This window comes from Lemur catta, chromosome 8 (genome assembly GCF_020740605.2).
Source record: "Lemur catta isolate mLemCat1 chromosome 8, mLemCat1.pri, whole genome shotgun sequence".
Lineage (NCBI taxonomy): Eukaryota > Metazoa > Chordata > Mammalia > Primates > Lemuridae > Lemur > Lemur catta.
Window position 1 is genome coordinate 80,516,087 of NC_059135.1, and position 25,548 is coordinate 80,541,634.

Here is a 25,548-nt window from a genome sequence, read left to right on the forward strand (position 1 = left end):
AATGGAGAACAATGCATTATAGTTTGTATGTGTAATTTTTACAAGTAATGTCATGGACCAAAAAAATCAAATAACATGGGAACATTAAATCTGTATAACCTCAAAAAGGCAATTACCCTTTCTCGGTTACCATTTCTGCATGCCCCAAGAGGAAATCTTAACAATGAACCATAACTTGTTTTTGCTAAGAGATAGGTACAGATCTCTTTCAAACAAAAAGTATGATACAAATGTTTACATATAGAAAAAAATGCAAAAAGGATTTATAAAAAAAAAAAACTAAACTAAAAACAACTATTAAATAGATACTCAGTACCAGTTGTTAACCTTTGGCAGTCAGGGAGAATTGCTCTGCTTGGGACCAGTTTTATATTAATGATACCAGGTCATATGGTCTATTTCATCCAGTCTGATCTTTCTTACATTATTATATTCTAAAGTTTTTAAAAATTATTTAAAAATAATACAAGTATCACATAGCAAGGGGTAAATATTAATAAAACTAATGTTTATTCCTAGAGCGGTAGTTTTGGAGAAGTTTGTTTTAATTGCCAATATGAAGTAAACATCCAAATGGTTCAGTACAAAACTCCATATTTTCAGTGGCCATTCATTCTAACATATTTCCTGATTGACTGAGGTGTGGAGAATCCTGCATTAGAACCTCTCCATATTTAAAGCCTATTTTAAAATCTAAAGTCAGATATAGCACAGGCAAGAAAGATATAGTATAAACACCAAACACAGCACACAACACAGTAACACAGTGACACAGGTTAAGTACTGAGTAATCATTAGCAGGTAGGCAAGCAGAAAAGCAGGAAGAAATAGAAAAGGGAAATATAGGCTCTTTTTTTATAAAAATGCATTTGAAGTCTATCATGAGAATTTCTTCAGTAAAATGTTACTGGAGCTGAAGCTCAATATAAATTTCTCCTTTGCCATTTAACACTTTTGTAAAATTGGAGAAAGTATTTTAACTCTTTCAGACTTATTTTCCTCATTTCAATCAATAGAGAAAATAGACAACCTACAGAATGAGAGAAAGTATTTGCATGCTATACATCCAATAATGGGCTAATAATGGGAATCTACAAAAAAGCAAATCAACAAGATAACATTAAAAAAAAACATTAAAAACTAAGCAAAAGACATGAACAGAAGCTTTTCAAAAGAAGATAGACTAATGGGCAATAAACATATGAAAAAATGCTCAAAGTCTCTAATCATCAGGGAAATGCAAATCAAAACCACAATTAGATATCACCTAACTCCAGTGAGAATGGCTTTTATCAAAAAGTCCCAAAGCAACAGATGCTGTCATGGATGTACAGAGAAAGGAACGCTTATACACTGTTGGTGGGAATGCACACTAGTTCAAACCCTATAGAAAGTAGTATGGAGATAGCTTAAAGAACTAAAAGTAGACTTACCATTTGATCCATCAATCTTACTACTATGTATTTACCCAAAGGAAAAAGAAGACTTTTCATAATAAAGACACTTGCATTCAAATGTGTATAGCAGCACAATTCACAATTGCAAAGATGTGTAAACAACCCAAGTGCCCATAAATACATGAATTGTTTAATAAAATGTGGTATATGTATACAATGGAGTATTACTCAGCCATAAAAAATGGTGAACTAATACCTTTTGTAACAACCTAGATGGAACTGGAGACCATCCTCCTAAGTGAAGTATGGAAAGAATGAAAAAACAAATACCACATGTACTCACTATTAAATTTCAACTAAATGATCAACACTTATGTATATATATGGTAGTAAAATTCAACATAAATAAAGTAGGTGGAAGAGGGGATGAAGGGATGGGTTAATTCATACCTAACAGGTACAATGCACAAGATCTGGGTGATGGACACACTTATAACTTTGACTCAAACTATACAAAATTAATCCATGTAACTAAAATGTTTGTATCCCCATAACATTCTGAAGTAAAAAAATAAACAAAAAATATAAATAAATAAATAAAAGTAATAATACTTCTTAAGGATATTATGGGGATTGAATGTGATCATGTTTATGAAAATGTTTAGCTAGGAATTGGGCTGCATCCTCAATAGACAATCATTATTTAATTTTTATAATTATACCTAAGTCACTTTTGCTTTTATAATCTAGAGTCTGAATGCTATAAGATGCATTCAAAATGTATACTTCAAAACTATAAAGTAACGCCTACCACCAAATAACTTACCCTCTCTTTTTGTTAACATATTTTACTATCCTCAGACTTTAAACACTTCAGTCCATCTCTAATATGGCTGAGAAGAAGGAGTTGATCTAAGTATATGAAAGGTGTTCTAAATTTTTCATTGAGGTTTATAATTCTATTGTTTTTTATGTTATTGAATCCATAACTTCTACATGCTTTAGAACCTTGCTACTCAGTGTGTTTCACAGAAAAAGGGCAATATTATCACCAGTCAGCTTGTTAGAAATCCAGGCCTAAAGTGATTTATATGTATGCACATTAAAGTTTAAGAAGCACTGCTTTAGATGATATTCAATTAGATATTACTCTAATGGAAATTTAAAAATATATGATTTGCACTTTAAATAAATTCTTATTACATTCTTTCTGATTTTGGCTCATACGGACATAAGTTAGATTTGTTGTAAAGAGCACTAAATCAGGAGTAAAAGTACACTCTTTTATTGTATTGACTGTGACATTTAATGATAGCAAAAATTCATCAAGTTCTTAAACTTCAAAAAGTTTCTCTGTGTTTTATCATCCGTAAAGTAAAAGTCTAGTTAATACTTCCCCTAGTGCTCAGTGGGATTGTTTTAATGGTTCGTGTGAGATGACACATTATTAATGTTTAAACTCTGTACATATGTAAAGCACTATTATAATCCATGAGTTTATGAGTGGACAACGGCTAGGATTTATAGAGCATCTATCTGTAGGTAGGTTATAAGTAAGAGCTCCTTAGAGAGGAAGATAGGATGCCAACTTCAGAATTTGATTAATAATCTTTTTTTTTCTTTTTTGCTGCTTTATATCAGAACTACAGGGTGGGTGAGAGGGCATGCCCTAAAAGGAAGGATAGTTTTGGATAATTTAATTTTTTAACTGATTTGTTTTAACAAAGCTTGAATGGTCCAATCAATTGCTTTGTACTTAGTTTGGTATGAAAACATGACCAATAACAACATAAAACAAGATAAAAAGATGAATTTTACTCAGCACCTGCCTTCAATATTTCCTAGGATGCTTCTTAGTAACTGAATTAAGGTCGAGGAAATGCTATGCATTTGGCATGGCAGTCAGGATATCGTGAGGGATGTCTTCATGGACGTCGATGGTGCAAACTCTTGGTTTTTTCCATTACAGATAAAAAGACCTGTGGACCTCATGAATTTCAGTGTAAAAACAACAATTGTATTCCAGATCACTGGCGGTGTGACAGCCAAAATGACTGCAGTGATAATTCAGATGAAGAAAACTGTAGTAAGTAACTCTTGCCTAATAATGTTGCAAGCTTGACAGCCCATTTAATAAGCAGGATGGCAATTTTTAGTTCAGCTGAGGTATAAATTTGAACCTATCTGTCCTGAAGCTCACATTTTTATACATGTATTCACATTTGGCCAAGAATATTCAGACTACATTGACCTGAATCTCAAATGGTAGAATTATTGAAATGCTCATCCTGGGAATTATTTTCTTACAGTTCTCAGAATTGGTATGAAAGTGTCATGAGGTTTAATGCAACCCATTAGTATGCAATGAAGGAAGCCACTGATGCACGTTCATACAATGAGCTGAATGATGTGGAGACAGTACAAAACATCTCCTTCTTTAATGGATGGTATTCATTTCATTTCAGGCGCAAATCCTTTTATGCTACAAATTCACCCATGAGCATCTTGCAGTGAAATACCATTTTTTCTTTCTGGAGTTGTGAACAACTTATGTATTCAGGATACTTTTCTCTGAAAATAGAATAACACTATTATTGTCTATCTCCTGCTTTTTTATGTAATAAATTTATAAACAATAACTATTGAACAATTTTATTTTCTAAAAATTATGGCAGTATGTAAAATTGTGACAGTCTCTCTAGATTATAGCATTAGTTTCTGAATACATTTCTTACCAGCACTTTTATTCACTGCCATTTAAACAAAGAAAGCAATATAAGCATGTTTAAAATAAGGTAATAATCAAATTTAATTTATTAAATATTTATATTCTGCTGTTTCTGAAAAGGATTTGATGCAGATTGATAACAGTAATGTCTCCTCTTACGGACATCTTTTTGGACTAAGAGCATTTGTTTCCCTGGTGGCAGAAGACTAAATCTATGTAGGAATATGTTATATTAATGCATATAATTCATACAGTGAAAGCTTTAATAAATCACATGAATATTCATCTTGTAAAATATCAACTAATGTTTTGGATAATTTTTAAAACTTAATATGACCTGTGCTTGGGAATATGAAATCTCTGGATGATTATGATTACAGAATATTCTGAATATAGGAGCCTTCATAACTCCCTCTTCGCGTAGATATCTTCTAACTGATCATGGTGTTTAGAAAGATGAAGACTCTTGCCTCTGCTTTCATTAGAATGTTTTAGATTCCTTTAATCAGCAATTTTTAAAAACTTTATATAGAAGTTCTGAGATCTATTTAGTGACTAAAATAAAAATCTGATGGGATGAAGTTAATAGGAATAGAAGTGTAGATACAAAAAAGAAACTATTATGTATATACTTTCTGTTTGTATATCAGAATTTAAATATAAAAACTATCTATTTAGCTTAGTTTTTTATCTATTTAGTGTTAATTATCAATAGGATACCTGACAGCAAATGGCCTATGACTGAAGGATATTGAGAGCAACAGAAGGCTCTGAGAAGGCAACAATGGAGTCTTAGAGAACCTTTATTCAAGGGGGTAGTTGAATTTGTGTGAAAAGTTATCCTACCACTTTAATAAGGAAAGAAGAAGAAAGAAGACATATCCTGCTTCTGAGTCTGTTGGGGTTTCCTAAGTGGCCGAGTATCATATTGTGCTGACATCTAAAAGTCAGCCTTTGGCTCATGAAAGCAAGGAGAAAGAACATTAACTCTCACTTGTCACTGTGGAAACTTGGTGATAAATCATTGTAGTCACAGAGCCCTTAAGAAAAAGCAAGGGAAGTGGTTGCAATATCAAGCATTCCAGTATAAAATACTCAATTATGTGTGGTTCTCTTTTAGTTTCTATGCACTCTGAGCTTGTTGCCTAAGACAAGTAATATTGATGAAGTTGCATAGGAGAGATGACAGTGAACAAGAATGAAATATATTACAGTGGTGACATGGGAAAGTATAAGGCATATAAGATTCAAATATGAGACTATGTTAACATGTTACAGGTGTAAGAGTATGTTAGGACAAGTATTAAAGTATGTTCACATGTTAAACATGTAAGATTATATAAAAGGAAAAATCGAGGAATCTAGATAGTTGAGTAATGTTTGGAAATACTATTTTAAATAGACCAGAAGAAATAGGAAGATTTAAACATTGAAAATGCCAGACATTTTACATAAGTAGAAACTGAGTCCATGAAGAATAACAAACAAAATTCAGTTAAATCTATGGGGAATAGTCATATAGAAACCAGCATTAGAAAAAATACTATTGCTGTATTAAAATGCTATGGAGATATTTCTAATTTCTTATTATCTATTGAAATTATTATAAATATATGTTTACTCATCCATCACTGTTCTCATATGTTCAGACAGTGGTATATGTTATTATATTTTCTAAACATCATCGATCAATGTTATGCACTTTGGTTTACATTTGGCAGTTATTGTTAGCTATTATTACGTAGTGAAACACATCAGAGATAGTAAATCAACCATATACATTCATGTATCACTTAACAATGGGGATACATTCTGAGAAATACACCATCAGGCAATTTTCTCATTGTAAAAACATAAATTGTACTTATACAAACCAAGATGGTATAGCTTACTATACACTTAGGCTGTATGGTAGAGTCTATTGCTCCTAGTCTACAAACCTACATATCTTCTTACCATACTGAATATTGTCAGCAGTTGTAACACAATAGTATCTGTGTATTTAAACATACCTAAACATAGAAAACATAGAGTAAAAATATGGTATTGCAATCTTTTGGAACTATCATCATACATGTGGTCTGTCATTGACCGAAATATTATGTGGCTCATGAATGTAGTTAAAAAAACAGTAGAAAAATACTTTTAAAGTCACTCTTGTACTTCTTTGTTTGTGAATCTAATTTAATACATTTGCTTTTTAAGTTGTATTGGAAGCACTCCAGTGATAGAGGAAGAGTTCAAATAGTAGTGGAACAATTAACTGCCAGCTATGTTTTATATTTAACATGTTTTGTACATATTTATATTTATATGGGATAAATAGTCCATTGTGATTTCATTGTCATCTGCTGATCATTTCCCTTGTTTAGTGTTGATCAGGGACACTGCTTCAACAATGATTTCTGTTTTTAAAAACAAGAAAATTTCATTGTTACTGGAGTTATTTTGTAACCTAGATCAAAGATCACTTGAGTAATTCTCAGCATCTATATTATCTTTATCAACACAAATATGTGGCATGTATGCCTTCTAAGTAATTGATTTGAAAAATAAATTACTTCATATCCTTGCATTATTAATAAGTAACTAACAATCTAATAGATTTTAAAATACCAAGTAATTTGATTAACTAGATTCAGGTTTACATAGAGAGACAAGCTGCTTCTGCCTTATTTGAATTTCTAGTACTTTCACACTGAATTTATGTCAGAAGATTATTTGTATAGGATGTCAGTTACACTAATTGTATTCCAAAAATTCTCCTCAAATGCTTACACCCACATTCATATAACTTTTGAACTTATCACCAAGGGTTTATAAGATATTCAGCAGAGAAACTGGAATCTGGAAGTCTTTTTGCTCTGCCATGAAATCTATGACTTTGAAAGTCACTTTTGTTTCCTGAGCTTTGGTTTCTTCAGTTTCGTGAAAGATGGCTTCCAAAGGTCTTTTCAGTTCTGTAACTGTACCTTTTTGCCTCCATCGGTATTGAAGGAAGTGATCATTGTACATGATGCCCTTACTTTTTATTCTTATAGTAGAATACAAATTAGCCTTTCAAAACATGGAAGCATGCCCTGCAAAAGTTTCCTGATTGCCAGTCTGGCTTGTCTAGATGAGATTTATGGAAATCCTGGTTAATTGTTCACATGTGGGGTTCCCCATCTACTCTTGGTCCAAGGATATAAATAATATCAGAGGAAATTAGCGTGAGAACAGCATTTTAGAAATACTGGGGAAAATGTCACATTCAAATTTGATGGGTTGGCTTTCAGGTACAGTTTCTTTTCTTTTCTTTTCTTTTTTTTTTTTTGTTCTTTTCCACAAGAAGAATGTTAACTATCATGCCAAAGTCTGAAAATTGGTCTTATTAGGAAAAAAGAAATTCAAAAGTAAGATAAACAATAAGAAAAAATCCCTTAGGACCTTCTCTCATAACTAAATTATATTTTCCTCAAAAGAGTTTCTTTTTGAGCTATTCAGTGGGAAAAGATTCTGAGGTATATAGATGAGAGTTAGAAATAAACTAGCTAACCCATTCCTTTATGATATTTGTGTATGTGTAAATAATTCATGATTATTATTCAGAAGTCTATTTGATGGCATTTTTGAAAATATGATAGAAACATAGAATTTCCATTTTCTCTGAATCGGTTTTTTCCAACAAATCATTCAGTCTCTCTCTACTCCCATTTTGAAATAATGATTAGTAATGTTAAAACAGAGTCTCTGTAGAACAAGTGCTCTGTGGAACTACTGGGCAAATGCCTCCAACTGCTGGTTATATAACTTTTTAATTACATTATAAGTTGTTAATGTAACTAAATGTTACATTAACAAGTTTCAATCCTCCATATAGCAAAATGTGTCAAGGCCTGTGAAGCCACTGCTATTTAGCACATGATGAACACACTTGCTTTTAAACAGGATAAAGGCAATTAGAACGTTAGAGGAAGAATTAATCCCATTTATACAATCCCCATCCCTTCAAAATTAAATGTTTCTTCTGCTGTTTTTAAGCATCTAAGTATAATATGTTTTAAATGTACTCTCTCTTTATTCTTTTAATGAAAATCTCTTTAGTTGTTATTTTCCATTGTTAAATAAATTGAACATATTTCACCATAATTTCTTTTCTCTAAGAATAAAACTGCATGTGTTTGCAAAGAGGAGGGCAAAATGGTTTTAGCACAGAGTGATAACAGCAAAAGACTTCTCTTTTGTTATTGTTATGTAAAATAGACATTGCTAGCCATGTGCCTTAGATAAGTAACTTGACTTCTCAGAGCGTTAATGTTAACCTCTGTAATGTGAGCATTATTGCTCCCCCAGTTGTATGAGAGGCAATGATATAACCCAGTGATAAAAAGTACAGATGCTGGCATCAGGTTGTCTTGGTTTAAGTCCAACACTAGCTCTTATGCATGTTGATGATTTGGAGTGCGTTGCTTATCTTCTCTGTGCCTCAATTTACTTGTCTAGAAAAGTTTACAAATGTAACATACATCTTGTAGAGTTGTTATGAGGTTTCACTAATAACTTAATTCAAGTACTTAGCATTAATTTTACCTAGTGCTTACCAACACATAAATAATGAGTACCTGGTAGTTATTATTGTTATAATTAATAGGACTAATAAACCTACTTTTAAGATTAAAGCAAAATACATTTGAATACAGTAAAAAGACAAAAAGGAAAATTACTATTGCCATGTTTACGAAACAAAGAAGTATAGGTACACGAAGAGATCATATATTTAGTGGCATTTTCCTATTCTACTGTCTTATTCATAGCCTGAAGGTCATATTATAAACTAAACTAACTACCAGGGTAGACCAAAATGCTTTCTGACATATATTACACTTTCCACAGTTATTCCAATGTTCTCAAAGAGGTTCTTTATATAGAAATATAGGAGCCCACATAATACCAAACAATAAAGATATTACCCTATGCCTAGAAACTGAGTGATTATAGAGAAATATACAAATGCAGACTGAATTATTCATGATCTTTACGGAGAAATTTAGTCTATGTGGCTATTCCTTGAATTTAATATCTGTTATCTATTCCTTCTTCACCTGGATAAGAATATTATTGTGTATGACACAGCTGTAGATACAATTAAGGAATAGAGAAAACAGGAGGTCTTTCATCATCCAAGGTATCAGTCCTGTTTAGAGAACAAAAACTAAACAAGAGATGATCTCCAGTAGTCATACTGATTACATGCAGGAACAAATTTCTGAAATCCTACTTCATTGTCCAGATGAAGCATATTCCACATAGGAATTAAGCCAAGTAGTACATCGTACTATTTAGCTTATGCCCTATGTGGAATATTGTGCAGCATAATTAAATCAATAACTAGGAAATCATCTAAATTGACAGGTAGGTGAAATAGGGCATAAGCAAACAATGGTGTAAACAAATAGAAAGTTTTCAAAGCAAACAGTCCCCTTCTGCCTCTTCAACCCTTACTCACCTTGCTATGTCCAGTAGTAGCCCCATGTACCCTTCTTCCTTCTTGTTCCATGAGCTCTGCACTTTCTGAGGTCAAAACTGAATAATTAGAAAATCATTAGAATATATAATAAAAAGTCAAGAACCAAAGACAAGACTCACTCCCCAGTTAATAAACAGTCTCTTGGATACAGCAATACACAAAATGTACTTACCTGAAGTAAATGCATAGAATGACTTAGAACTCCAACTACTATTGAGAGAAAATATCATCATTATAGTATGAAAGTATATGATCTTTTATGCTTTTTTGTTTTACTTTGCTGTTTTGTTTTTATTATATAGTAGGGCATTTATCTTTTGTCTTTTCTAACTTGTTTATTTATAATGCCACTTTCTATTCATGAGTTTAAAAATAAATTTGAAAAATTATTGCATTATGTACCATAGATGCTTCATGAGACCTTTAACAATTTATTGGTTCTATTTGGCTAATCTCCTTTTTTTTTTTCCTTTAATGCTACCTCATGTTGTATGGCATATAAATTTTAGAATGTATTTGCATCTAATAGAAAAACCCTATGCTATTTTTCTATCCCCAGAGCCACATACCTGTACATTGAAAGATTTTCTCTGTGCCAATGGGGACTGTGTTTCTTCAAAGTTTTGGTGTGATGGAGATTTTGACTGTGCAGATGGCTCCGATGAGGTAAGCATCTTTGCAAAATCAAATAGAAAAGAAAGCAGTTTTTCAGAACCACATTTATAATTAGTATTATTCAGTCCAATAAGTGTGGCAAGGACAGCTCAGAAATGTACTTTACTCCTGACACAGTGAGATAAGTATTATACCCACGTGCTGTGCTGCAGATACCTAGCATAGGGAATAGCTCTTGTGCTACTATTGACAGTTAATTTTATAGTCTGTTTTACCTCAACTGGTGAATGGCTGGGTTGGGAATAGGATGTGTGGAAACCCTATTCCCTTTTGCTGATGCCCTTGCCATCTGTGAATTTGTTCATAAATTTGCTGCAGTATTTATAGTGAAGACTAATATTTTTATGCATTTTAAACAGTTTCTTCTCCCTAGCCTCTTTCTTCAATAGATATAGTCTTACAGACATCAATGTGGGTCATCAATTTTCATGAAACCACAGGTTGAGCTTTCCTTAGGTGATGAATTACAATCCATTTATAATAAAGCCCATGTACTCACAGCTTTAAGTAAAAAAGTTTACAAATCCTCTGGATAATTCTGTAAAATTAGATTGTGCTAACATTTACAATGCTTCATACAGTTCATTATTTATGTATTTATGTGCTTATGTTTCAGATATCATTTATTCCGTGATGCTTTAAAATAATAAATGGCTCATGGTTATATTTTTTTTCTCAATCAAATCTGGGATGACCCCAAGCCCTCACTTTCTAATATCAAGGAGAAGTCCAGTAGTAGTCACTTTTAATGATTTTCTTTGTTTCACTTGGGTAATATCAGGAAGCCAGGCCTTGTGCAATCAAATCCAAGCAGAGGTGAAGGAAAAAGTTGTCTCTGATCCTCAGTGGACACCATGGCTCCATCTAACAATACAGTGACTACCTAGAGCTCTGGCACTCTGGTTGGCAAACATATGACCTATCAAAAAGGTCCTCCCACTGACCATAGGCTCGACCAGAGAGGATTTTCCCTATAGCCCTGGAGGTTTCTGTGTTACAGATCCAATTTCCCTAGGTATCCACTGATTTTCTACTTCTTTGGGAGACACTGTAGGTCTCTATTACTTGTAGAACCCACACAAACCAGTTGTTTTTCAGTCCTTAGGCATTCTTATCAGGATTGGACAATTCTTTTTCCTTCTCTCACCATTTTGGAAAAGTCACCCTAACCACATTCAGAAGCATAGATTTTAGAAACAAATGAGTGCAACTTCTGCCCCGGGGAACAGCAAAACCTAAACCTCAAGTATGCAGAGGTCTCTCAAGAGAAGTTGAAAAATATCACTTCTACTCATAGGACTATTCACAACACAAAAGTCAAAACAAAAACTTGCAAATCCCACAAGGAAGTTAAATTTCTGCATTGACCAGCTACATATTTACATAATATGCATTCATTCAAAAGATATATTGAACTTTTTCAAGGCAGGAAAACACATTTCATGTAAACTCACCCATCCTATGAAAATGTTTTGGTTATAGGTTTTTTTTTAATATATATACATATACACACATGTATATACATACATATATGTGTGTATATAATTACACACACACACACATATATGTTCTACCAGCCTATGTAATCTGTGAAACAGCAAGAGGTGGGGATATATTGCTTAAATCTTAGAATTTTATGTTACATGTTATTCACAAGATGTGCAAGGTATGTGTACAGAACCAACACTTCTTTTTAAAAAACTTACTCATGAAGTAAGTTATCTTTCTTAACACCACTCCTGTCATGCCGTAAGTTGATAGACATAGTTCTTTTGATATTTATCTCCATATATCCAGGAGTTTTCATAATAATGCTCAGACTAAATAAAATTAACTCTCTTAAAAGGAGGTCTTTTTCTACATTTGCAGACTTTTAGTATAGTCTATATGTAATGAAATGACTAACACTATAGGCAGTTGATTTATATTCTTTTTCCTAAAGTCTAGAATGAAAGTTTGCATTGATTAAAACAAAACAAAACAAACAAACAAACAAAAAAAAAACAAAGAAGCAAACAAACAAAAAAGAGGACTGGAAAAAGGGCTAGAAAGCAGAATTACATACAGAATACTCTCATACTAAGATCAACTATTGGGAGAGTCATGAAGATAAGTTTCTGTATGAATGGAATCGATAGTATAATTAGCTTGTTAATACCCAGCCAAAAAAATAAAAAAGAAATTTAAAAAATTAGATCAATCTAATTGTGTATCAAGTGTATATCTCTGTGGCACACCCAGAGAATTATTACTTAAAGTGATTTTAAATTATAATATTTGGCCTCTACATTTAGCATAACATATTGTAAGCACAAAAAAATTGCAACAAAATCATAAGCTACATTCATATACTTGTTAATAATAGTGGTTCTGTTAATTTGAAAGACACGTAGGATGGTTCAAATGCTTAATTATGTTAATGTCATTAGCACTTAAAATTTTAAATTAAAAGAAAGGAGGTGCAAATGTAGAAACAAAAAAAAATAAGTGAAAATTCCATACTATCATAAATTTAAAAGTATCTGTATAAGATCTTGATTAACTGTTCTCTTTCTAAAAATATATAATTTCTACCTCTGCCAGTGAAAAGTCCTAAAACCAATCACAATTCAGCAGTAATGACTATCCCTAAAATTCACAGAATAGCCTCTAAATATCATTTCCCAATTAATAGAAAAATGACTCCTTTGAGATATGCCTAATCTAGGTCTGAGAAAAGAAATTGACAAGATAAGCTGCTAACATCTTAGGCTATTATTATAGAATAGTCTCCAAAGTGCACAGGAACAAACTTGAAGAAACTTCCACTGACAAAAAGGACAATTTGAGCATTATAAAGAAAAATGACCATAATGTGTTGAAACACAAAGAATGTATTAAAATCCATGAATTCATATCAATACTTTAAAAAATAAAAAAGCTCATCAGTCGCTTTAGAGTTGCTAAGGTATCAACAATTAGTCAAATTTACAACATGGGATATTCTATAGTACCAATGACATGGTTTCTTCAAGTAGCAAATGGCATTTAAAAAACCCGAGAGAATGGGAAATAGTTATACATCAAAAGACACTTAAACCAAGTTCAATGTATAGACCTTTTTTGAATCCTTATTTTACCAAACAATATTTTCATATAGTTAAGTAAATGAGGAAAGTTTTGATATGGATTGGATATACTAAAAAATTATTCTTACTTTTGTGATATTGCTAGGTTTCTGATGCTATTGTTGTTATGTTAAAATATTTCAGAAAGTAAATAAGTGGGGAGAGGATGCATGAAACATGAATAGCGAAGTGTTGACAGTTGTCGAATGAACATGGTGGGCACATAGGGTTTGTCGTACTATTCTTTCTATTTTTGTGTATGTTTTTAAATGTCTAAATAATTAAATACCCACACATATAGATACATACACACTCACACATACACAAACATACAACTACACTGCAATTTATTGCAGATTGAAATCTGACAAGGATATTAAAAGTACCTAGAAGTATCACCTTCTGTATTATTGTCAAAAGAGTATAGACACACCAGTGTCATTGGTCATTGAGCTATTTTACTTTAATGACCTGACTGCAGAGATAAGTATTCATTGATTGTATGGATGTTTACTGAACAGTTATGATAATCATGGCACAGCATTAGATACTTGGTTCATAGAAAGACATGATCTTTATCCTAATGGAGTTCAGTTATATGAGATTTTAATTTATATTCCCATTTTCTACATTTGCTATTTCATTCATTCATTTATTCACTCAGCAGTTTTTATTGAATGTTTACTATGTTCCAGGCACTAATTGAGCATGGGGAACACAGTGGTGGACAAAACATATGAAATCTCTTTCTCACACCCAGTGCATGGGCTATTACGCTAATATCTTTCACACCATTCGCCATTATTTAGCTTAACCTTCAGATACCTCACATTTCTAATTGTCCTTACACACAAAAAAAACTTTTTATTAGGTAGTTCCATTTCTGATACAACTTCCTCTTTGAAGCCTTTTCTAATAGTTCCAATATGAAACCATATCCATTTACCTTGGCATTTATTATATTTTATTCCAATTGTTGGTTCAGATGTTAGTCTTTCATACTAATTTATAGGTTTAATAATTAAAGGGAGTAAATATCAGTTTTTTCTGCATTCCCATTATCTAAGTCACTGGAAAATGGTAAACTCTCAATATTTTGGAAAAGAAGGGAAGAAAAAAATTAATTATATAGCAGACAGCCTAATTAAACTGCAATCAGCAAAGAGAAAAATTGTAAGAACTCAGAAAGTAAAGTTTCCTTCATTACATGGAAATGAAACTGGGAAGAAAGAAAGTATTAATAGTCATTCAACATGCTTCACTCACAGGGAAATCCACAGCTGTGAGAGTGTTGCATCTTTTGTGGGAAGAACAGACAAGTACATTTTGGCAATAATAAAAAATTACTTAACAACAGAAAACATTGTCCTGACAAGACACTTCGTAGGCACATCCCATTTAAAACAGAGTATTCAGACCCAGGGGAGATGAACTTCTAGTGGATCCCTTTAAATTATCTCATATAAAGAGTTGAAAGATCTGGAAAGATAAATCTGCCATCTTGTTTGACTTCCAAATAAAATCTCTATATAAGTTAGCAGAAATGACAATGGTGACAGTTCATTTCACAGTTCTTTAAGAACAAATGTCAGAAGAGAGGAGAAGGAGAATTATGAAAGCCAACTAAGTTGTAAAGGGACTGGTGCAAAGGAAAAAAATGGGGAGAAGAAGGGGAAAAGAATTGGGGAAAGAAGGAAAACTAAGGGAAGTTTAGCCAATGCAAAACAGATTTGCCTTAGGATTCTTGTTTGTTTCACATTCCATGCCTCTCTAATCACCTTCTCCCACACCCTTAACAAACTGAACGTACTTGCTTAGAAATATTTGTTTAAAAATATTTAGAGATAAAGTCTTACTATGTTGCCCAGTCTGTAATGCAGTGGCGAGTCACAGGTGTGATCATAGCACACTACAGCCTCAAACTCATGGGCTCAAGATCCCTCTTGCCTCAGCCTCCCAAGTAGCTGGCAATACAACTGCTGTGTGAAAGCTAGAAATAATTTTTTAACCCTTTTATGTCCTCATGATCTTCATTATCACCTAAAATTATTAAAATTCCATTACCCCATAACTATCAGTTGAAAAATTAACCACTTGGAACAATTTAATTAGTATGATGAGACCAAATGAGACCAAGGCATTTATATTCTTTTTCCATTTGTCTGTTTTATTATGACCCAAAAGGTCAATTGAAAGTGAAAAATTGTTATGTCATATAGTCATGGGCTTAAAATAGGACCATCTGGGCCACTAATATATAGTAGACATGATTTGTATAATGCATTTCCAGGATTCTGTGTGTAAGTTTTCTAGTCTTTTAGGCTTGTAAACAGTTTTCTAAAAATTTAATTTTAATTACATCTGTGTTGTTTTTGACAGAGAAGTTGTGGAGCAAGTTGTTCCAAAGATCAGTTCAAGGTTTTCTATGCATGAATTTTCTAGCTTTTGGGGCTTGTAGACAATTTTTTAAAAATTTAGTTTTAATTACATCTGTGTTCTTGACAGAGAAATTGTGAAACAAGTTGTTCCAAAGACCAGTTCCAGTGTTCCAATGGTCAGTGCATATCAGCAAAATGGAAATGTGATGGCCATGAAGACTGTAAATATGGGGAAGATGAAAAAAACTGTGAGCCAGGTAAAATGATTGAGGTGATATTTAATTTAGTTGACATTTTACCTTGATAGAATTTAAATTTTAGCAACAATATGCAGAAAAAAGTGGCAAAAATGTCACATGTTTACAATTTTTAAGAAGTAATCTGAAATCTCTGTGGATAAATTAATTGGTGTGCCCGTCATATGTGTAGAAAGTGTTTTGGCAGATAAGATCAATACTTATGTATGGGATCTGAAAATTATTCCTCTAAATTTGATTTTCTGGTTTTTATATCTTATCACACCATTCGGAATTGTTTTCCCAAGATAGTCAAATGAAATATGTTGACATTATAAGTACTATTAAAGGCAGGTTTTTAGTTATGGAAATTGAGGTTATGAAACAGAATGTAGTAGTTTCAGTGTGATGCCAGCTGAGAAGCATATTATTTGTATTTACATATCGGGCCAAATCAAAATAAAATTAGGAAGCAAACCAGAGTATAGAAAAAAATGACACCAACCAGTTTATGCATTTCTTGTTCTTAAATTATGGGTTTATAAATATGCTCATTAAAACACTTAAATTTTTACATAAGTATTTTAATTACATTTTCTTATAAGAAAAAAATTACTGGCAGAAAATCATACTATAATTTATGTATAATAGTGAAAGCATTACCTTGAGCGACTAGGTCAGAAGAGCAGATACAAGGAACACACGTTACCACACCCCAGTGTCATGCCCATATTTGCTAATTGATCATGCATTTCCTTTTTGCTCAATCCAGATGTGTTCTTAGATTCCTTATGAATATAGATCCCTAGGCAAACACTGCCAATTAAAATGAATTAGATCTCAAGGAAAAAGCTTTTTAGAGTCCCTGGACTAAGCAGTTTGGCCTACAAAGACATTATGTGAGTACATTTGGCTACTTCATGGTCTAATATAAGGCCAGAAACACAGAGGTTTGAATGCAAGCCTAGCACATCCAAACCCATAAACAATGCCAGCTATTATAATCCTGCCATTTAATTAGACCGGGTAGTGGTAATAACATTTATCCACTTGTTATTTTTAATTTCTATATCATAATGTAATACTGCACATTATATAAGCTCTGTTAATTACATATATATATTTATGTTTAAAACTCCCAAACAATAAAATTCTTAGAACTAATTCAAATACTCTCCTTTGGCCAACACAGCTAAATAGATATCACTGGGTCTAGGAGACCATACCAAGACTTTTGCCTTTTGCTTTATATAGTGTACATATGATTAACATTTCCAAGGGTTGCTAAATATTATTACAGTTTTGAAAATAATTTGAGGCTTTAATAATTTAAAATAATTTAATTTAAAATTGTGAAAAACTCATTTGATACTTCAAAATCAAAGGGATGGAGGTTATAATTTTTCTCCCCTTTCTTTCTTTAATGAGTTAAATCCTTACTTCATAGGCTATTATATCACTGAAGTATATTTCATATAATGTAATAATATTTCAAAGCACATTTTAAATGAATCTTTAATACTAGATGTTGGATACAGTTTAAATAATATAAACAATTCTTATTAGCATCCATCAATTTTTATTTTACATGCTTATTTGTGTCTGTATATCTGAAACCCATCATGCTTTTACTGTATCTAAATCTCAAATTTATAATTGTATTCAGCTTCTCCTACTTGCTCATCAAGTGAATATATATGTGCCAGCGGCGGATGTATTTCAGCATCTTTGAAATGTAATGGAGAATATGATTGTGCTGATGGTTCAGATGAGGTAAAATCTATCATTTAATTAAAATCTTTGCATTACATGAATTAGGTTTGGGAAAATAAATGCAAGGAAAATAAAGAGACAGAATCTCGATTCTTAGCATTGTCTAAAATGTTAGTAAGTATATTGGATACAATCATTTCAGCAAGTACCAGAATCTTTATGCTGTCCATATACTAAAGCTTATTGTCATTTATAGAGGTCATATTCATTAAGTCAAGATAAAAGAAAGCCCAAGGTATAATAAATCTCTAGTATTATAGGCTGCATGTTTATTTTCCCTGTGATTGTATCGTTATCATTAATGAAAACTGCAGTGCCCATTTGTATTTGAACAGATGGACTGTGTGACTGAATGTAAGGAAGATCAGTTTCGGTGCAAAAATAAAGCCCACTGTATTCCAGTTAGATGGCTGTGTGATGGAATTCACGACTGCGTGGATGGCAGTGATGAAGAAAAGTGTGACAGAGGTAAGGTATTTTTTGTTTCTGTGCCCATAAATGAGAGAATGGAAGCTAAGGTGCTGCGCAGAATGTGTAGTGTGTGCTAGGGGCAGAGGATAGGCTCATGAAATGATCCTCTTTACTCTTTCTAGTTTCATTACATAACAGCCTGTTCTAAATATGCAAAATCCATATTATCTTCAGGAGCGTAATTTCAATCTGTGTTTCACAAAAACGAACAAAATGCAAGCATTTATTGAGTGCCTACTGAGTATGTGTTCAGACTGGATGCTGGGTCAAGGATAGGAATATGTGAAGACAATAGGGAATGTAGACAGCATAGCCATTGCTGCAAAAGGGTTTTCTGTATTCTCTGTGCATGCTTCTCTTCTATGTTGCCTGCCTTACTTTGAAAGAATAGGAGCAACATATGGTATACTAGACTGCACACATCACTATACTATATGATATATGGGTTATAGGTTGTGCCCCAGATTTCCTTCTGGCCCTATCATTGAGAAAATGACCTACCTTTCTTTTGTCAATCTGGAAGACAACTTTCAGTTTTGTCATATATTATTTTACAGCTACATGAAGGCCATTTCCTGACAGATGACAACTTTTAGTTATAATCCACCAAATTAAACACAGTGATTATTACTATACTTTGGAGTTAATGAGAGTTAATGACAGCAAAGCAATTGTGTGTTGAAGCTTAAAATGATCAAAAATTAACCAATTCTTGTTATTTTCATATTGTTAAATGTGTTGAAATATAAAATTTCTTGTGACCTGGTTACAAAAGCCTCTCAATAGAAGTTACATTTCAGAATATTTGGAACATCATCAACAGAAATGATACTAGCTATTGCCACATGAATCAAGGCACTTGGATGTGCACCCAGGGTTTATATAGTTAAACTCTATCTAAAATGTTTACTTCTGTAAATACTTAGTCACTCAGAGAAAAATTTATTCTACTTTCTTGAATATTCCATCAGATGTTTATGATGAGATATCTCCATCCCAAACCTCCAATCCATCCTATTTTATATTCAGCAGAAGCAATTTTAGTTTCATTTGGAATCTGCAGTTCATTATAGAAAGCCATAAAAGGTTAAATGTCTATAATAGCTGTTTCTACCTTAAGTTCTCACACTCATTTTCTGCAATTGGCCACTCTAGAGACAACAAACACTGTGGACAGTCTGGCAGCAGCAACTCATGTGCATGCTTGTATTCAAAGACTTTGGGATGACAGTTAAGCTTTTCCTCATTTTCCACTTTATAGCTAATCACCTCCATCCCTTAACGTCATTTACTACCACCAATCTAGTCCATTCTCCCACTGCTGCTTGCCTGGATTTGTGTAGTACCACCTAACTGCTCTCCAATACATGCTATTCACTGCTATCTGGGTCATTTTATTTAAGTGTACCTCTGTTTATATAGATCTTTACTCAAGGTACCCAGTTACATAGAAATTACCCAACATGGGTTATAGTCATAGTTACAAGAGAATGATCACATGTTATTTTCCCAGACTTATATTCTACTGCTCCTCTTATGTATCATACCCTGGCCACACTAGAAAATCTGAAGTGTCCTTCAGATCTAAAATAGTTCTACAAAATATTTATTCTTACTGACTGAAAAGAATTGAGAGCTTTTAATTTAATAATTTACCAATGTGAAAGAGTTCCTCTCTCCTTTCCACTCACACTTCCAATTTTTCTTGGGCTTCTTTGCTGCTAGGTAGTTAAGTTCCAATGAAATATCTTGGTAGTTAAAGTATTTGATCCTGTATGGATGTACCTTAAGGCATGACCACGTTCAGATTTCTAGTATTTAATTTACTCCCAGGAAGTGGCTTAGGTATTGGCTAAAGGTGTTTTAAGGAATTGAGGAAATCAAATTTCAGAATAAACATCTTTTCTGTTAAATCTTACTTCCATTCATCTCAAATCTGGACATGTGAGCTAATAGGAGCTCAGTGTTGGAGACTGGAACATAAGAAATCTTCAGGATAAACATGGTACATCCTTCCAGTGCATCATTTTTACTAGTTTACTTTAAAAGACCAAACTCCCAAACACTATGGAATTAAAAGCAGCATTCACATTTTTAAAGTTAAAACATAATGGCCACAAGGAAATTTGATGCTTCTTCTGGCCTGAGCTTCCAGACTTTATCTTTATACAATTTTGGTGGAAAAGATTGGGAGGTATTCTTTTTAGTAATTTTCAGCTCAAAAATGTGTAAGATATTTATGGAAATAAAATATTATATCATATATTAAAACTTTTTCAACCAAAATTGAGACCCCAAATTAAGATGCTTATTTCTGGTGATGATGCTCTTGACCAGATTTCTATGAACCTGCCAAGGACTCAGTTATAATTCAGATATGGTATTGTTAATTAATATATACTTTTCTATTTTTTTAATAACCTCCTGTTGATGTGATCAAGAACATGACTAGGAAACTGGAATTTTAATCTAGACAATCTCTTTAAAGTATACCTTTTTGTTGTTGTTTTGTTGTTGTTTTGTTGTTGTTTATGTATGCTTTATGCCATTTCAAAATCAGGCAATTTAAGTGAGACTCAAATGTCAGGGAACCTCATGATGCATTTTTTTTGAAATGCAAATTCTTTATAATTCAACATGAAGTCTTTAGTAGGTTATCACAAAACCTCTTTGCCTTTCTGTTATAATTATGATTTCATTTATATTACTCTTTTTGTTAATAAAAACAGTGGTATGTCCAACACTCTTATGGGGCAAATTACAACGTTATCTAATGAAATACCTTAGGGAACTCGTTTTTCTTTTTAACAAGACTGATGTATGGGCTACAAATAGAATTTTTGAAAGTAATCAGAGGATGTCAAGAGTTCATAAATTCTGTTTGAATTTAATCCATTGTAAAGTGGAGCATGCAATGAGATTTAGTCATTAGAATCTTTATTCTGAAAAAATACAACTCGCCTTCATATTCTGTGGATTTTGATTTTGAATTAGGGCAATACTCCCCTCATACTCATATTCATATTTTTAATTTCTTTGGTACTCATGACTAAAGGTGGTATTTTTTATGGTTTTTAGAGTGAGAGAGTTGTTAAAGGGTACTATATTTTGTTGCATGGGTTTTGATAATTGAGATTAAATTTAGAATTATAGTATTTTAGAGGTCAGCATTGCAGAAGTTTGAAAGAAAGGGGTACCCCAATGACAAATGTTGGACTTTCAAAAGTCTCACATGCTCATATTCACTTTGGTTAACTCACCAGAACCTGCCTTTGTCTATATCTTAGAGTTCGTTGGTTCTCAGAGATGCCAAAATCAGTTCTGATAAGCATTTTTGCAGAAAATCTTATCACTGTTCAGAGAAATATCACTATAAATTCTCAGTCTGAGCTTTAACTATTACTCAAAATTCTAAGCAATCTACCTTTATTTTCCTAATCATGTCACTGTACCATTACCATATCAGGTTTTTAAAAAGCTGACTTTCTCAAATCTGTCACCAAGCCACCTCTGTGTCTCTCTGTCTTTCTCTCTCTCTCTCCCTCTCTCTCAGTTAATTACCTCACCTTCTACATCACAGCAGTGATAAAATTCATGAGCTTTTTTCAACATCTGGGCCCCAATTAAGAAACATACCTGTAACTCTGCTCAAGCTTTTCCCTTTCCTTCCTCTCGAAATAGAAAACTAGTCTCACTTCCAGTCTAAGTCTAATTTTTTTTATTTTGCTCTGGATCTCAAATCCCCCATACTCTCCAGATTCTCAAGAAACTCGTTATATCAATTACCCTTTCTCCATTCTGTATTGTCTACTGAATTATTCCCAGAAGCATTTAAATGTGTTCAGACATCTGTTTTCACCCACACAAGCAACCAGGCTCATTTACCACCTGACTTTTTTTTTGTCTCTTCCTTCCCTTTATGACCAAACTTCTGGAAAGCAATGTCTAAATTCACTACTTCTTCTTTCTTCATCTCATTCAATAACTAACTAAAATCATTTCACTAAACCCATCACCACTTCACTAAAGCTATCCTTTAGCATTTTTAAATGTGCTGACATTCTTCTTAGAACACTTTACCCATAAATTGTCTGATATCACCTTTTCCATATATTTCTCCAATCACTCTGATTACTTTTTTCTTTAGTAGACTCCTCTTTACCTACCCAACCTGGTTTGTCCTGTGTTCTCTTTTAAACTTCAAATAATAACTATATTCTGAACATTCCCAGATACAGATTTAGAGTTCAGAAACCTATCCTACACTTCAGACAGACTAATCCACTAGCCTGCTAGACATCACCATCCATTATTTTATGGATTGCCACAAAACTTCTTCAAATTGGTCTTTCTCCTCCAGTCTTGTCTTTACTGTCTCCATCTTCATTTCCAAATTCTCCATACCACAGCTAGTATTTTCATTCTAAAATACAAATCTGATTTTGTCATTTCTTAAGTTAAACCTTTTGCCACTGGAAGTGAGTTATCAGAGATTTGTGTAGCAAGTCAAAACTCAAAGAAGAAAGGATTATTTGACCTTCACAAGCTTAAGTACATTATTTCCTCCAATGTGTATCCACAAAATGAACAATGGCTATTTCTTGGTATTTTCTATGCTTGCAAAAGTGACCATTATCACTCCTCAGCCCCATGCTCTAATGAAGGTATCCATTTTTAAAGACCTTAATGGCTTCAGGTGGTCAAATCTAGCCAGCCCCGGAGCCATATCCCTTATCTTATGTATGAGGTTTAAATAGGTAGTATAATACTCTGAGAGCAATTGCATTTATCTTAATTTCAAACTTTCATCTTTGTGTTGTTTCCCCAGGTACTTCTAGCAAATATGAACTATAAATCATTTTAATCATACCTCTTTTTTAACATATAAAGACATTGAATCTTGGAGACATTAATAGACTTGCCCAAAGCAACACAAGAACCCACAGTTGGCAACTCCCCAGTCATTGTAGTCCCATTATATATTGCTTCATCTCTAGACATATGACTCAAATTTATTAGTTCTTTGGGTCCTTTGCTTGTGGTAGATGTACTTAGCAATTTTATGTTAGAACAATTCTGTATTCCTGATGCTTTCTATTTATTTTTGAAAAGAGAAAAAAATGCAAACATTATTAAAAAATCTTCCTAAAATAGGATATTTTATTGCACAATTCTTATAAGAAAAACTGGAATATTATATGATATGGCCAAATTCCTATTGCTGTTATAAAATTAATTATTTCTTTGTGACTGAAAAAACTTTTTACTAGGTATTTCAAGTTTTCAATGATTGAGTTTATTAGTATTCCATGTACAGCTGAATTATCTAATAACTAGAGGTGTATTTCTTTCCAGAAAAGCACAAATTTTAAAAACTAAAATGTTTAAAAATCTAAATTTCTTTACGTTCAGTAACATAAAAATTATTTGAAATAGATTATTTATATTTTTAAAAACTTTCTTATGCCATCTTCTCAGTATATTCTAAAGAAAATATGAGTATATATGAGAATATTAGAATGTCTTGAAATGTAAACCATGAATATCTTTTTTTTTATTTCACAGTATTACAGGGGTATAAATGCTTTGGTTACATAAATTACCTTTGTGTTGCCCAAGTCAGAGCTACAAGCCTGCCCACCCCCCAGACAGCACGCACTGCATCCATTGGGTGTGAATTTACCCATTCCCTCCTCTCCCTTCCCAACTGCCTGACACCCTATGAATGTTACTTCTCATATGTGCACATTAGTGTTGATCAATTAGTACCAGTTTAATGGTGAGTACATGTGTTTGGTTTTCCATTCTTTTGATACTTCACTTAGAAGAATGGGCTCCAGCTTCATCCAAGGTAATACAATAGGTAGTTCACCATTTTTTTAATGGCCGAGTAGTGCTCCATGGTATACATATACCACATTTTATTAATCTACTCATGTATTGATGGGCACTTGGGTTGTTTCCACATCTTTGCACAGTGAATTTGTGCTGCTGTGAACATTCTAGTGCAGATATCTTTTTTATAGAATGTCTTTTTTCCCTTTGGGTAGATACATAGGATTAGGTTTGCTGGATCAAATGGCAGTTCTACTTTTAGTTCCTTGAGGTATCTCCTCAGTACTTTCCATAGAAATTGTACTAGTTTGGAGTCCCATCAGCAGTGTATAAGTGTTCTTATCTCTCCACATCTATGCCAACATTTGTTGTTTTGGGACTTTTTGATAAAAGCCATTCTTACTGGAGTTAAGTGATATCTCATTGTGGTTTTGGTTTGCATTTCCCTGAGGATTAGAGATGTTGAGTGTTTTTTCATGTTTGTTGACCATAAGTCTATTTCTTCTGAAGTTTCTGTTCATGTCCTTTGCCCACTTTTTAATGGGGTTGTTTGATTTTTTCTTGCTAATTTTCCTAAATTCTATATAGATTCTAGTTATCAGCCCTTTATTGGATGTATAGCATGCAAATATTTTCTCCCATTCTGTAGTTTGTCTATTCACTCTAATGATAGTTTTCTTTGCTGTGCAGAAGCTTTTAAATTTGATCAGATCCTATTTATTTATTTTTGTTGTTGCTGTGATTGCTTTTGGGGTCTTCATCATAAATTCTTTGCCTAGCCAATGTTTATAAGAGTTTTTACAACATTTTCTTCTTCTTATGGTTTCATGCCTTAGGTTTAAGTCTATTATCCATTGTGAATTGATTTTTTTGAAAGTTGAGAGATCCAGATCCTGTTTCAGTCTCCACATGTGGCCGTCCAATTTTTCCAGCACCATTCACTGAATACCTTTTCTTAAAAAATTGGATATTACCTGTTCCTACTATTACACAGGGAATAAATACAAGGGAGCAAAAAACTAGATACTGTGTGCAAGAATTAGAGGAATATGTGTCTTACTGACTGGAATTGATTATGCTCAATCTATCTATCTCTTTTTTGTTTTAAAATAAAGGAGGAAATATATGTAGAGCTGATGAGTTCCTTTGCAATAATTCCCTTTGCAAACTACATTTCTGGGTGTGTGATGGAGAAGACGACTGTGGAGACAACTCTGATGAAGCCCCTGATATGTGTGGTATGGCATTTCATGTGGCTCTAGATCATACTCTCATCTCCTGATCTAATGCACCAGCGTGAATCAATGAAGTGGTGAGGTGAACTGCAAATTCTACTGTCCTGGGGTTAGGTACATAAAGTATAATTACAGATACAGCTTTTGTTCAGGTAATAAAGAGATTACCCTGTTCAAAGTTTATGACTTTATAGAAAGCCTTTC

At 32.9% G+C, this 25,548-nt stretch overlaps 1 protein-coding gene across 1 annotated transcript in view; it reads left to right on the forward strand.

Annotated features, from left to right (window-relative positions):
- LRP1B (LDL receptor related protein 1B) overlaps positions 1 to 25,548 on the forward strand; it is a 1,757,623-nt gene that overhangs the window by 1,601,194 nt on the left and 130,881 nt on the right. Inside the window, exons 67-72 of the mRNA XM_045559136.1 lie at positions 3,367 to 3,483; positions 10,194 to 10,300; positions 15,922 to 16,051; positions 17,697 to 17,803; positions 18,139 to 18,271; positions 25,225 to 25,347. Of these exons, the coding sequence (XP_045415092.1) occupies positions 3,367 to 3,483; positions 10,194 to 10,300; positions 15,922 to 16,051; positions 17,697 to 17,803; positions 18,139 to 18,271; positions 25,225 to 25,347 (717 nt within the window). The remainder of the gene's footprint in view (positions 1 to 3,366; positions 3,484 to 10,193; positions 10,301 to 15,921; positions 16,052 to 17,696; positions 17,804 to 18,138; positions 18,272 to 25,224; positions 25,348 to 25,548) is intronic.